The sequence below is a fragment of the Phaseolus vulgaris genome, chromosome 1 (genome assembly GCF_051622355.1).
Source record: "Phaseolus vulgaris cultivar YP4 chromosome 1, ASM5162235v1, whole genome shotgun sequence".
NCBI classification, from domain to species: domain Eukaryota; kingdom Viridiplantae; phylum Streptophyta; class Magnoliopsida; order Fabales; family Fabaceae; genus Phaseolus; species Phaseolus vulgaris.
Window position 1 is genome coordinate 25,027,660 of NC_143498.1, and position 15,176 is coordinate 25,042,835.

At 31.5% G+C, this 15,176-nt stretch overlaps 1 protein-coding gene across 7 annotated transcripts in view; it reads left to right on the top strand.

Moving 5' to 3' along the window:
- Positions 1 to 2,122: 2,122 nt before the first annotated feature.
- The window catches only part of LOC137813774 (uncharacterized), a 30,407-nt gene continuing 17,353 nt past the window's right edge, over positions 2,123 to 15,176 (top strand). Inside the window, exons 1-4 of one of the 7 annotated variants that reach the window (XM_068616195.2) lie at positions 2,156 to 2,339; positions 2,568 to 2,663; positions 7,046 to 7,163; positions 9,015 to 9,262. In XM_068616195.2, the coding sequence (XP_068472296.1) occupies positions 7,085 to 7,163; positions 9,015 to 9,262 (327 nt within the window). In that variant the 5' untranslated portion in view covers positions 2,156 to 2,339; positions 2,568 to 2,663; positions 7,046 to 7,084. Of the gene's footprint in view, positions 2,395 to 2,567; positions 2,664 to 7,045; positions 7,164 to 8,971; positions 9,263 to 15,176 lie in introns of all 7 variants that reach the window. The other 6 variants (XM_090301243.1, XM_068616197.2, XM_068616194.1 and 3 more) reach the window with 6 other exon arrangements.

A 15,176-nucleotide genomic window follows, 5' to 3' on the forward strand; every position in this document is an offset into this window, starting at 1 on the left:
TTAATCACTAAAAATATTAAATATTTGTAAAGCACCTTACTCAAATAAATTTTGGCATCTTCACACTGTAAAATTAAAGTACTAAAAAGGTCATAAATAATTAAAAAAGACTTATTATTTATTTGTCCTAAGTTTTTAAAAATTTTGTTTTTAATTTTTTCATTAGAATTATAAAAAATTAGGATTAAATGTTAAACTCTTAAAGAAAGTCATAACATAATAACAAAATTAAATGACAGTAAAAGTGATGATGAAAAAAAAAGATACATACATTAGACTAAAACAATTTTTTTAAAAAGGTTTAGAAACTAAAAGAATGTTAAATGCAATGTTTTAGATGAATAATAATTTAAAATGGTAGAATTATTAACCCTCTCGCGTCATTATGGATTGATTAACTGGTGGGACAATTCAAAACTTAGTTAAATTTTAAAAAAATGTGTTCAGTTCAGTTCATCATAGTTTAAATGAGCTAACTCAATTAAAAAAATTAAAGTTTTTTTTCAATATATTATTTTTCTAATATGATGAAGACTAAAATCAAATCTAAATTATCAGAATAGCCATCACAAAGAATATCATATCATATTAATATATGATAATGACGTATCTTAATATATATAAAATAATACATGTAATGATAATTCTAAATATTATATTAATTTACGCTACTAAATACAAATTAAATGACAATTCTAAATAACATTAAATAAATTCTAAATACTTTCAAATATCAATTCAAGTATTTATCTTAAAACTTAAATTTCAAATAGAAAAAATACTATCCAAAATTATCTTACTCTAACAATACAATTCAAACCCATAAAAATACAAATTTATGTTCAACATGAAGTCATTGATGGCTCCTACCCTTCTATAACATTAAAGTTGGAGTCTTAAATAGATAAATCTAAAACATATTTATCTAAAATATGTTAACTAATAACAGTGAAAGATTAATTAATAGATAATTAAATTATATTTAAATAATAATAAATAATAATGTTACCTGTTAGATTAAAAAATGGCATCAATCTTAAGAGAAAAAGAACTGAGGAAAAAGTAGAGTTAGAGAAAAAAATGAAACCCCTTAAATTAAGACATATTTATTATTATTTTGAGTTAAATATTTTTTTTTTCAGTATAGTTTTTGTCTCTATTCAAATTTGATACTATTTATTACTTGTAATATGAAAATAATAATGATAAATTATTTTATATATAAAATTGATTCAATTTAAGATAATAATTTTGATTTTTTTTAAATACTACTTAGTTATATGAATAGTCTAAAGTTTGCCAAAAAAAAGAAAACTAATCTCTTATTGTAGTACAGAGACAAAATTAAATTTAACTCTATTATTTTAAAAATTAACAAATATATTCTTATTAAATTGGATTCTTTCGTTTTTAATATTAAAATTAATAATTTTTTTACCCAACTTAATTCAAAACTGTGATAAATTAGATCAACTAATAGGTTTAGACATACTTTCCCAACTAAAAACAACAAAATTAATCATTCATTTTTTTTCTTTTAAGAGTGAAAACTACTTTTACTAAAAAGCCTATCACTTTTTTATAAGCCTTATGGTAAATAGGTTTGGAAATCAAGTCAAGTTAAGTTTAATTAAAATTAAAAATTACAAGTATTGGGTTAATTAGATTGTGGATTAAGTTTTGTTGGGTCTTGCGAAAACCAATCCATCTCTTTAAATTATTTTTTCTCAACAAATAGTCTGATTCGAAATTTACTAATTATTATATTTAAATATAACATTAATTAATATATCTTTTAAAGGTAGTTTTATATAATATGTTTATAGATATAAACGAAAGTATGAATATAGTAATAATAATATTTAAAATTTTAATAATAAAAACTATAGAAACTTATTCAAATCGAATTATAAAACAATAATTTGGTTTAATTTAAATTTATCAAAATTAAATCCAACAAAATTTAATTTTAATATTTAATTAAAATAAATATTTATTAAAAATAAAAATAAATAACAAACTGCATTTTCAAAAACACTTTTGAATTTTTTTGAAATAAGCACAGAATGTCTCAGTATTGTTTAGATATTTAACTATAAAAATATTTAAATTAAAAAAATATGATGATAAGATCGGAAAAAACAGAGGGAACGGAACCTTATATCCAATTTGCTGTCAATTCCAGTATCCAACACTGCAACAGCAATAAGTTTGTGTTAAAAATAAATAAAAACTATCCAAAAGAAAAATAAAACCCCAACATCCAAACCTCTTCCCTCTCGGCGGCGGAGGCGGCGGCCGTGTACGGCGGTGCTTCACCTTCTCTAATTCTCTCATCTGTGAGTATTTCGGATCTATCAACGCTTCGGAGAACTCCCCTTCTAACTCTTCATCGTGCGCTACTTCTCTTAATTTATTTATCGCATGCTAGGTTTCGATTTCTTTAACTAAATTGAATCGACAAAGTTTCTCGTGTATTTTCGCTTTTCTTTAACCAAGTTTTGCATTTCTTGATTTTGACCAAACCGTTTTGTTTCCCCCTTTCTTCCGACATTATGACAAAGCAGAGACCCAAATTAGTCTTATTGCTTTCGCCATGGAGAAATATGGGTCCTATTTGGTCAGTGCTACGTTGTATGCGATGCATTCACAAGCCATATAAGGTTATTGCACTGTCTTCTGACTCTAAATGCATCAAGAAAGACAACTGGTGTTTCTGTCAGTTGCGGTTCTCAATTGTTTTGTTCGATTTAGAAATTATTATAATTTATTGACTATTTTACCGCTATAGTTGTTGTGGATGTGCTATGTTGGCTGGTTTGTGGTTGTAGTTGATAGGGCTTTACTAGGGCGTGGGAGTGAGATTGGAGGAGGTTGTGGCATCTTGCTTATGCAGTGTGTTGATGACAAAATCGTATTTCTGGAAGAGTCAACTGTGTTGTACTAAATTTTTGAATATCCTTTTCCCTGTTCATTAATTACATGTAGACCCTCCTAATATTCCTTCCCTCGTATCTTTATCTGTGTGCCAGATTTGTAATTACTTGCTTATTTTGAAGTTCCTGGTGGTAATCCCTCGACCATGAGTTGTGTTAAGTGCCATGATCCTGGTCCAAACAGCAAATGATATTGAAGCACTAATAATTGAAATGTTTTTTTAATTAATTAATTTATTTTTTCACAGCAGGTTGATGGTTAATCTTGGTGATGTGTGGTTGTCCTGAAATCCTCTTTGTTATGGATATATGTTATGGTTCTTTTTCCAGGTTGCTTAAAGGCAATAGGAGATAATGAGGAAATTCTAGATCTAATTGGTTTTGTCTATAGACATGATTGACTATAGAACATTAAAGTGTCATTTGATTCATGTATCCAATTTCACCTAGTAGGAAAAAAGCTTAATTGTTGTTACTGTTGTTGAAGTGGGAGAAAGTGAAGATTCATCTGCTTATTGAAATTATTGTTTTGAGTGGTCAATGTTCTTGGGTTATTCTTTAGAGGCAATTAACTACATGCTACCAACTTACTTAGGCAAAGTCTGGTTTACAACTTCACATATGTTGGAAATGGGTCTAATAAGTTACATGATTGATGAGATTCATATAGCTCTTAGGAAAATGTATTGAGTGACCTTTACTACTATTAAATGTAAAACTCTTGAATTCAATATAAATATAAGGTTCTTGAGTACTTTTTCACTTTAGCAATTCACTAAATATTATTGTTCAACTTTGTATTAGAGTGGGTTTGATCTTGCTTTGGTCTGTATGCTCTTGTGGTCAAGTTTTGGACGCAGTCTGTTGTTGTTTGCTGTTTATTGTGGCTGCTTGCACTGTTCATGACACTTCTTCTAATTACAATTGCTCACTATTTATGTTCATTCATGAGTGTTCACATCACTTTTTGGTGTTATTGGTTGTTGTTCCTCTCTGTTCATGGATGGAGTGAGAGTTGCACTTTTTTTGGTAGATTGAAGCCATGCAGCTGATCAAAAAAAGAAAAAGAAAAAGAAAAAAAGAAGCCATGACAAGAGTAATAGATCTTGCTACTCCTCGGTTTGGTATTCAAAATTGATGACACCATTGATGCGATCTTCTTTATTGAGAAAATGTGTTAGAATATGTAGATGAGCAAGACAGGAATGAAGATAATGTCCTTTTGATGCTTGGTTCAATTCAGTGTCACTAGAGGAGAAAATTATTGTTATAATGAATAGTCTTAGATAGAAATTATTATAAAGTTCCTGTATATATCTTTTCATATTCTTTTTTCTTCTCTCTTATACGTTGTATCTGATATGTCCAAGGTTATTATAAATGAGATCCTAAGAGAAGGAAATTCACTCTCTCAAATTCATCTTCTACTATTTCGTATTTTTCTCAAGTTGGTATCAAAGCGAGTCGATCATGCTGTGCCTATCTTTGTTCGGCTAGAAATTGTCATTCTGTCATTGTTTGCAACCTTCCATAGTTGTTCGTTGCAGTCCATCGTTGGAGTTTTGTTTGTTGATGTTTGGGTCTAATGCGCCTTGAGGAGTTCAACCCAACCTCGGTCACCACGCATCCAAATTTTGTGCGACGTCCCAACACTATCACGGTTGCCTTAGGAAGGTGTGTCTCACGTGCCACCTTCGAGTGGTAGGAATCCTTTCAGACCATCATGGTTCAACTTGTCAAAGTGTTTTGAGCTCATTTTCGTCCTTTGTTCTTCATTTTGGTACCATTGGGTGGCTTGTCTAGAGTTGCTTATTGTTTCTTGCTCTTCAAAGCCTAGGGTTGTCCTCTGTTCTTTCTCTGTTGCACTGCGAGACTGTATCCCTGCCTCTACCTTGTTTGAACATGTCTTCAGGACTATCTCCTCTTTTTTGGGACTCCTTCTATAACTTATGAGAAATTAAATGGAAAAATACCTATCGTGCTTATAGTTCAACTTTGGTTCCTTGACCAAGGTTTTCATGATTAGTTAAATGAAGATAGGAGTAGAGTACCACCAGATCAAGTTCAACCATGGATAATAACTAATTTTCAGCTTTGTGCTTTGCTTTGGCAATCGGTACAACCCAATATTTTGACCTTTTCAAGTCATTCAAAACCTGTGATTCCTTTTGGAAAATTACCCAAAATATTTTTGAAAATGGTACCCAATGCCTCTACGATTTTGCTAAGTGATTGGGTTCTCTCAAGCAATTTGATAATGACATGTTGTCTTCTATTGTTGAAGCTCAATATGCACTTGAGGAATTTAATATGTTCTTGGAAGTTGACTTATTAAATGAGATAAAAAAGTTGGACAACTTATTAGCTAACATGTAATTGCTTCCATTATTTGTGATAACTTGAACAACATTATCTTCAATCTTCTCCACGAGGACATCAAACATCTCAAATAGTTTTTCACTTCTCTTCACAACATTAGAGCTATCAATAAAGTTCACAAACATTATCTCAGTGGAAGAGTTCACCAAAAGATTAATCTAACATCATCTCTTTCGATTACAAACATGTATCTAACATAATAGAACAACCAAGTTTGTTCCACTACAATTTATGATCTTTCAATAACCCATTATCGTAGTCCATCTCCTTCTTGAGGAGTGAAACTCTACTTTCATGATAAGTAGGAGTCGATAAATTTGGCCCATAAGCACTGATGACATCAATCATATCTTGAAAGCTTTTCAATCTAATGACAAACCTGTTTGCTAAAACGAGCAATATGTTGGTGCACTAGTGCCTTCAAAATTTTGTCACATGCTTCTTTGGTATTTGTTTGTCTTAGTTTGTCCTTTTCTTTTTCGCTATTGCTATAATTGGATTTTTGCAAAACATACTTGTTGGCCCTTTTTTCATTCTTTCTCCCGACATTATTAGGTATGGAAATTTCAATTTCATCTTCAGTCAATATCATCAATCACATCATCTATTGGATTTACATACGTGACTTTTTTTTTCTCTAAATAATTTCCAAAACTCTTCGATGTTTTTGGAAGTCTTGGTCCAAGATGCAACATTGTTCTTTGCCTTTAGATGTTCTTTGGCTCTAGTAATTTCCTGTTTCATAAATTGTCCACAATAATGACTGACTATAATGTTCAAGTCTAATTCATCCGACAAATGAGAATACTTCCAACCCAGGTCATTGAACTCATCCCACTTAATAAACCATCTTACATTCACTCATCCTTATATTTTATTTTTTGTGAGTGAGGTGAGTCAATTTTTGAACTCTCCTTGTCAAGACCATTGAGATTTAGGGATTTTGATATTGAAGTACATAAAGAGTGCTTTAGGCAAGGGTCTTGTTTACTAAATCAAGGGAAACACTCAGGTAGTTGGATACTCAACTGCTGATTGGAATGGTTCACCTAGTGATAGGCTAATCCAATTTTGGGTATTGTGTTATTGGAGGAAATTTAATATCATAGAAAAGTATGAAGCAAAAATGTTGTAGCAAGATCAAATGTTGAAGTAGGATACAATGCCATGTCTATGGTAACTTGTGAACTGAAATGGCTAAAACAACTCCTTAAAGAACCCAAGTTTTATGGAGCTAAACTAATGACTATGATTTGTGATATTTAAGCAACTTTGCATATTGCTTCTAATCCAATATTTCACAAGAGGACTAAAGATATAGAGGTTGATTGTCATTTCATCAAGGAAAAGATCAAGTTTGGAAATATTGTCACAAGCTTCGTCAATTCTATGATTAGTTGTTGCATACAATTTATATGCTGCAGCTTGAGGGAGGGTGTTGAAAATGAGAATAATGTATTTTGTTTATTATCAGAGTCTCGTAATCTTTATTTTTAGCATGTACAATGCCCTTTTCATATTGTAAATGTATGAGTCTGTATAAACAACTTATATCTGTTCTGTATTTGCAAACATAGTATTTAGTCCAATGTCTCTATGTTCTCTAGTTTAACAAAGATGATTGGCTTTCCTTAATGATTGATTTGTCCGATTTTGAATGTTCTTTTTTTTGTTTCCATATATACATCAAGTTTTGCGTGTTACTGACATCTCACTCATGTAAATTATAGGAGAATCTCCAGGATATGTGAAACTTGGCAAAAGGCAGTATGAGCAACGACATATTTGATGGACAGTTGTTTTCTGAGAAGTTGTTGAATGTCAACAATTCACAACATAGCATTCAATGTATCCATCACTGATCCCTATTTTCTTTATTGTTTTTGTTTTTAATGACAATTTTCTGTTGGGTTATATATGCCTTATCAGTTTGCCAATACATTATTCATGCAAACTTTCTATGACATGATTCATTCTTTACACGAAGTGCAATTGCAACAACACCTCACTGTGGCTTTTTTGGATTTAGAAAAATAGATGTAAAGAAATGTGGTCTATATGATCTTGATGTAAAATCTGTTTTTTGATAGTTGAAATGTTGCCCATGTAGAGTTAATATTTCTTTTTGAATTAGGATATGTCTAAATTTGGGCAGACAATGGATGTGATCTTACTTTGCTATAGTTTTGACTTGCAGTACCTATACATTGTTATTTTTTTTTATATGCTATGAATTTATTTATATATTAAAAATGCCCATTACACTTTGGGCCTGCTTCGAAAAATTTCTCCATATGCACCTCTAGGAGAAAAAAATAAGATGATTTTTTCCCCCCTAAAATTAACTTATACACAAAAAAAATAAGATTTTAGAGAAACTATATGGAAGAGTTTCTAGAAATTAATATGCATAAACAATTTTTGCTTATGGAGAATGTTATTTAATTTTTTTTCTGTTTATTTTAGTTTCTTCAAATTTTTATTGGAGAAATTTATCCAAATATATCCTTTATTTACTTGTTTACTTAAGTACCATGAAACAACTACCCATTTTCAAATATAGTAGTTTCTAATATCCTTTTATACGGAAAATTTTGTCGATACTGACAATGATGGTATTTATTTGATCAACTGAAACTGAAGTAAAGAGTTAGGGGGACTAGATGAAAGAATTTTGAAGGTTATAGTCATATCTTTTCAGGTTGCTGAAATCATCCCCGGGATAAACGTGTAAAGAATATTCTTCATAATACTATAGCTACTCTATATGGTACACTAATTTTTCATCAAATTTTTTATTGAATAACCTCTTCGGGTGGAGGGGTGAAAATTGGGGGATGTCCTCTCGTCTTAGTTCTTTTCTTGGTAACATGTTTATGAAGATTTTTTAGTATTTGTTGTTTATGCTGTTATATGGTGAATTTTTGATGGGAGTAATTTATTTTTGAAAATGCCTCTTTGCTCTTCCTTGTTATTTATTATGGTGGGACATAAATATCTTTTTTCTTCTATTAATTACTCAACTCAAGTTTTGTTTATGGTTCTTTTGATGGACTTGCTAATACTGTTATGGAATTGGGTTGTAGTAATTTTGCCCTGTTGGCTCTTTATTTTTTGCTTATGTAGAAGTTTCGTCCCCTTCCCATTGTTTTTCACTTTTTCTTCACATTATTTAGTTATTTTAATAGCTCACAATAACAAATTCATTTTGCTTGTCAATCTCTTAAAATTTTCAGTAACATTTTAAGTTTCAGCTATCATTTTGATGAATATGAAGAGTTTTTAGTTAGAGAAAGAAATGTGTATGAAGCATGGCGACAGTGAATGCTGTAAAACGAACTAAATCATCAAAGCAAAGGAACCCAACAAAAGATTATTTGTAACAAATGATTTGTTTTGTCCCTTTTGCAAATCCTTCAGAGAGGGCCCTTCCCACCCATCCTAAGAGACAGCTAGCATATGGTATAGGGAAGCTAAACACAACTTGTTTAAAAGGTTTTTTGAGATGTATGTTGTACCAGAGTTATAAATAAGCTAGTTGCATTTATACTGTTGGTAAATGATAATAGCATTTTGCTCATTTTACTTCACTTGTTCAATCTAATTTCCTTCACATTATTCCTCCTTCCTCCTTCCTCCTTTTGGTTATCTATTAGTGGGATTTGTGTTGCTATCTGTATTTCTTAAGCAATAATTCAGCCTTGTCCCGTTGGTGTATTTCTCATCGGAAAAGAGCAAAAGAAATAGTTGAAACTTGGGATAAATTATTCAATGCTTCCCAGAAAGAGCAGTGTATCACTTTTCTATACCTGGCTAATGACATCCTGCAAAATAGTAGACGAAAGGGTAGTGAGTTTGTCAACGAATTCTGGAAAGTTCTTCCAGAGGCTCTAAGGCGTGTTTGTGAAAGTAGTGATGACTCTGGAAGGAATGCAGTGGCCAGACTAGTAAGTCTCATTACTCTACAAATTCTCTGAATTAATTGTATTAAAAACACAGTATAATCATTATATTCAACCTTTTATACTTTGCTTATATTGTAATGGTGTAGAATTGTGGGGGCCTGGTTTGGTTGATATCTTCTTGTCCCTTTCTATTTTTCTGGGCATTTCCCCTTTTTATTAGAATGAGTACACTGAACTGAATGGTATATTGCTTAAAATGTTAAAACTGTTTAGGTTAAAGTATCTAAATTGTGCTGTAGTTTTTAATTCAATTTTGTAATTGATATAGATTTTTCCTGCATCATATGTCAGACATTTATCCTTCTAGGTGTGGGTTTCTTTTGTGGGAATTTCATTTATACTTATTACTAATGTAGACCAATGCTATGAAACTTGAGGAGGGGATAAAAAATCGTAACTCGAAGTTACTAATATATGAAAAATTATATTCATAAACATGTGCCTCCATATAAAAATAATATAGATGATAAAAATAACTCATACATAATAATAAGTCCTTAAGTAGTAAGATTTAATACATAACAAAACTTAAAATAGGTTCATAATTCATAAAATGTTAATGCATAAAACAATTAATAAACATAAATTTTTAATACAAACAAACTATCCAAGAAAATTCTTATATTAAACGCACGATAATCATCGTCCTCCTCCACTTGATCTTCACCTTCATTGATGTCATCTCTTCCATGACCTTCATCATTATCAACAATTGAAGGTACCTCCAAATCATCCATAGGTGCAACAACACCACCTCAACTAGCATCTTTTTCATCTTCTCCAATTTCAAAGTTGTCTTCATCTAAAGCATCTAAAACTTGAATTTGCTTCATTCTCCTCCAAGTCCATTCATCATCAAAAGCAAGATCATCAATGTTATAGTTTTTTGTTTTCCTACATCCTTCTTCAATTTTGAATTAGTCATCATAAACTTGACATCATTCATGATCTTTTGCTTTAAATGATTTATTTTCTTGGTGTGAACCTAAATAAGTATAAAATTGATTAACACATCATACTATAGCCTCCAAGTCCATTCATCATCAAAAGCAAGATCATCAATGTTATAGTTTTTTGTTTTCCTACATCGTTCTTTTTCTTCAATCTCGAATTAGTCATCACAAACTTCACATCATTCATGATCTTTTGCTATAAATGATTTATTTTCTTGGTGTGAACCTAAATAAGTATAAAATTGATTAACACATCATACTATACCTCTTAAAAATAATTATAAAATCAATTTCATAAATTTAAATTCTTACTATTTCTAAAGCACTCCAATTATGCTCACAACCGAAGTCAAACTCAATACTCTAATTGCAAATCTTTGAAATTTTGGATGTGTTCCAACATCCTTGAAGTCCCAACTAGATGATGCTTCAATCAATAAATCCGTCCTATTAATACTTACATTTTACATTTCTTGCTTTCCCATCAATAGAAATGCAATGACTCCATATAGGATTAGTCCTTGCTCTAATTCCACTTCCTCTTATAGGATCGACATGACCCAATGATCCTTTATTAAGCTAGCAGCATCGCATACTCCCAGAATCGTGAGAGTTTGCAATTTTACTCGCAAACTTGACAACATTGACATAAACATTTAGATATTCAACTAGATGTAAGCTATTGGTGTTTTTGTTGTTTTTGTTATGGTTAGGTAACCTCTTTCTAGTCTATATATAGACTCTCTTTTCGTACTCTTTGTCAATGAGTGAAAATAATATCCAGTTCTTGTTTGTAAAGCTTTTCTTTATTTCCTACATATCACGTTCTAATAAGGCATCATGAGCCAATAAATTTTCCACAATGGTCAATTAGAGCTCCCCTTCCATCCCCATCCTAGTTTTTTCCAAATTCCATTACAGATAAACTTGAGAATTCCAATTATCCTTATACTCTGCTATTTACAACACTCCCCATCAAGTTGGTAAATAAATATCATTCCCAATTTGCCTACAGGATTCTACTACGAGGGAGCCCTTTAGTGAAAGTGTATGCTATTTGAAGTCTTGTACAAAGGTGGGTTGTAACGATAATACCCTTGTTAAGATTATCTTTGATGAAGTGTTTGCCAATTTCAATATGTTTTGTTTTATCATGTATTGGATTATGGACAATGGCCACGGATTTTAACCTTTATTTTAAGGTCACCCAAGCATGATTTTCAAACAAAGTCCTTCACACACATACATCTTGAGCAAGGGCTTGAAATTTAGCTTCTGCCCTAGAACAATATACTCTATCTTGTTTTTTGCTTCTCTAAGTTACCAGAACTTCTCCAAGTTATTAGACCAAGAAGTATATAGTATCCAAAGGAAATTTTTGTTAGTAACATCAGGGTCAAAAAGTCTTCTTTCTTGAAAAACACTAATTTTCTTGGGGTTGACTTCTAGTACTAAAATAATTTGGTGAACTACTTTTATCTATTTTCTCTTGGATCATGCACATACTGGCTTACTAGAATAATTATGTAAGAAATGTTTGTTCTTGTGTGAGTTAGATAAATAATTGTTCGTACAAATATTTGATAATGGGTCTTTTCTACAACGGAGCCCTCTTCAGTTTCAATTTTATTGTTGTATTCAGTAGGAACTCTTGAAATTCTACACCCTAGCTTATTTGTTTCTTTAAGGAGATGAAGTACATGTTTTCTTTGTGAAATGAAAATTTCCTTTTTGGAATAAAAACCTTTATTCTAAGGAAATACCTGAGTTTTCCTAAGTCTTTCTAATTCAGATTGGGATGCCATTTTTTTTCCTTAAAAGCCAATTTCATCCTCTCTTGAAATAATGATATCATGCAAATGGACAGAAGTATAATGAGTTTACGGTAACAAACTGCTTCATGAATGAAGTATGATCTTCTTGGTTTTGGCTTGTGTTCTTAGAAAACCATTGCTCCGGTAAATCTCCCGAATCATGTTCTTGGAGATTGCTTAAGAGTTTATAAAGTCTTTTCTAGGAGACATACCTTATTTCTTCCACTGAGTTTCAAATTTTGGATATCCATGTACACTTCTTCTTAAGCTCTATTAAGAAAGAAATTTTAGACATCCAACTAGTCCAAGTTCCAATCAAAATGAGTTGCTAAAGCAAGAACAACTTGTATTCATCTTAGCTACAAAAGAAAATATCTCCTCATAGTCAGTTTTGTAAGTTTGAGTGTATCCCTTTAGTAATCAATCTGGCTTTATATTTGTTTGTTGTCCCATTTTCCTTTTATTTCACTGTAAATATTCATTTGCACGCTGCAACATGTTGTCTCTTGGTTTGTCAAAAAAGTCACTTCATGAGTTTCTTTATAATGCATTCATTTCCTCTTTTATGGCTTGAGTCTAATGTTCATCTTTCTTGGCTTCATGGACTGAGGTTGGAATTTATGTAGTGTCAATGGCAACAATAAAGGTTTGATATTTATTAGAAAGATCGTCAACACATATATATTGAGAAATAAGACATTCAATGCATGATCTTTTTCCCTTTCTCATAGAAATAGATAAATTCTCAATAACACTTACCTCTTCACTTGTATATATAAGGATCCTCACCTCTGAGTTAGGCAATTCTTGTTCTACAGTCGAAGTGTGTTGTTTCCTTTGATATTTTTTGCCAAATAATTTTATCTTGTTCCTCATTGTGAGTTGGTTCGATCCCATTTGTGGTGACTTCATAGCGTCTTCATCCTCAATTGTTACGATTTCCTCCTCTTCCTCGTGATGCTACCACTCAAGGTAGTCTTAGGATCGAAAAGATAAACATGAATAGTCAATCGGAAGACCGTAACACGGATCGTAACATCCTACAAATTTTATGAAAACTTATATACATACATAAAATCATTTTATTATTCAAAATTCATAATTGAATTTTGATACTATATAAAAGAGTACATAATTAGGTGTAAACACCACATCCTATGATAAGAGTAACTATGTACTAGTTACAAAATAGTGAGAAAATAATAATCTTGTTAGTTAAATTCATATTTAGCTTCATGATTTCCATCTCCTTCATCATTCAAATCAATCATGTCTAAGTCATGACCATGTAAAGATTCATCATCCTCTACTTCGATTGGAACCAAGTTTTCATCCAAATCAAATGTTTCATTATGCTCATGCCCATCTTCCATAATCCACTCGTCATCAGATGAATAATCATCAATATTAATTTGAGTTGGTTTTCTTGTTTGCTTCTTAGCTAATTTTGAATTAGCCATAACAAAAACAACATCATTCGTTGTGCTTTGCTTTAGCCTATTTACTCTCTGTGTGGACCTATACAAATGCAAAGACAAGTATTATAAGCAATTAGTGGATTAGTAGACTAATGTTATTCTAGAGATATATTTTAACATTAACTTACCATCTTAAAGGAAATACTGTTACGCTAAGATCCGGAAGAGCTACTTGTCAAGCTCCTGGATACTCATCACCATAAGACTCCCACCAATCTGCTAGAGTCTTTAAATTGATTGACCTAGTAGCCAAGGGACAACCAAAATGTTTTGCTCGTTTTTTGAAATCATCAATTTGAACATCAATGAGGGTTTGTTCATCCTCATCCTCCACCATTCTAGTTATGCATTCCATTAGACCTTGTTTCACTTCCAAATCTGCTTTAAACCCAGGATGATAATGCATTTGAGGGTTAAGAAAATCGCCTGCAACATGCAAAGCCTATGGAGTTTCTTGTCCAACCTTTCATCAATGATGTTCCACAAAGGCAAATAGCTAACTAAAATATGTTACATTGAGTTAGTTTTTGTTTTGAATTTCAAAATCACTATCTCAACAAACATAAAATACATCTTTTTTGACACAATCGAAAGCCTTTTGTATCTTCTCTTTAGCTTGGTCCATTGCTTCATAAATGAAACCCATGACTGGCTTTTGATCGGAATCAACCAATCGAAGCACTTCAATGAGGCAATGCACCCTTCAAACACGTTATGATATTCTTCCAAAATTTTGGTCTAAAACCACATCCAAGTATTTTTTCATCATTTGTTTTAGCAAACCTGCTAGACTTCCATTCATCACTAGTAAACATTCTAACTAAAGCTCCCTTATTCTCATGGAGGCACCCTAATTGTGAAGTAAGATGTAGCAAAGCGAGTAATACTTGACCTTACCAAATCTCTTCTCTCTGTGAAATGAAGTAGAGATATTAGAAAAGATCTTGAATAGATAAAGGTAGTGATTATTTTACCTATTGGAATGGTCTCCTCATGTATTGAGATTTTCTTCTCATAATTCTCCAACATTAAGTCAACACAATGTTCAACACAAGGTGTCCAAAATAACTTTTTTTCTCTTTGTCATCAACATTTGACCAACAACTTTGTAGTTTGCTACATTATCAGTCACAACTTGAATGACATTGTCTTCCCCCACCTCTTCAACAATGTTATCCATCATCTGAAAAACTTTCTCAACTGTTTTAGATATAGCAGATGCATCTATGGATTTTAGAAATACAGTTCCCTTTGAGCTCTTCACCAAGAGGTTTATTATTGTCCTTCCTTTCTTATAAGTTCAACCATCATTCATAATCGTACATCCCGTTTTCTTCCATTTATCCCTATGTGATTGTAGAGCAAGTGATGCATTTGTAACTTCCCCCTTCAAATATTTGACTCTAATCTCATGATAGGATGGAGGTCTAAATCCAAGACCATGTCTTGAAACATAGCAATGAATTCTCCACTCTTTGCCACATTGAAAGGTACAATTGTTTTAAAAGAACCTGTCAATTGCTTGATATGGCTCCTCAGTAAGACCTTTCTTAAACATGTTGTTGTTGGTAGTTTGTATATTCTTAAAAAATATTTCTGTCACTAGGTTGTTGCTAGACCGAGTGGACTCCTCCTCACTATTTTTTCTTTT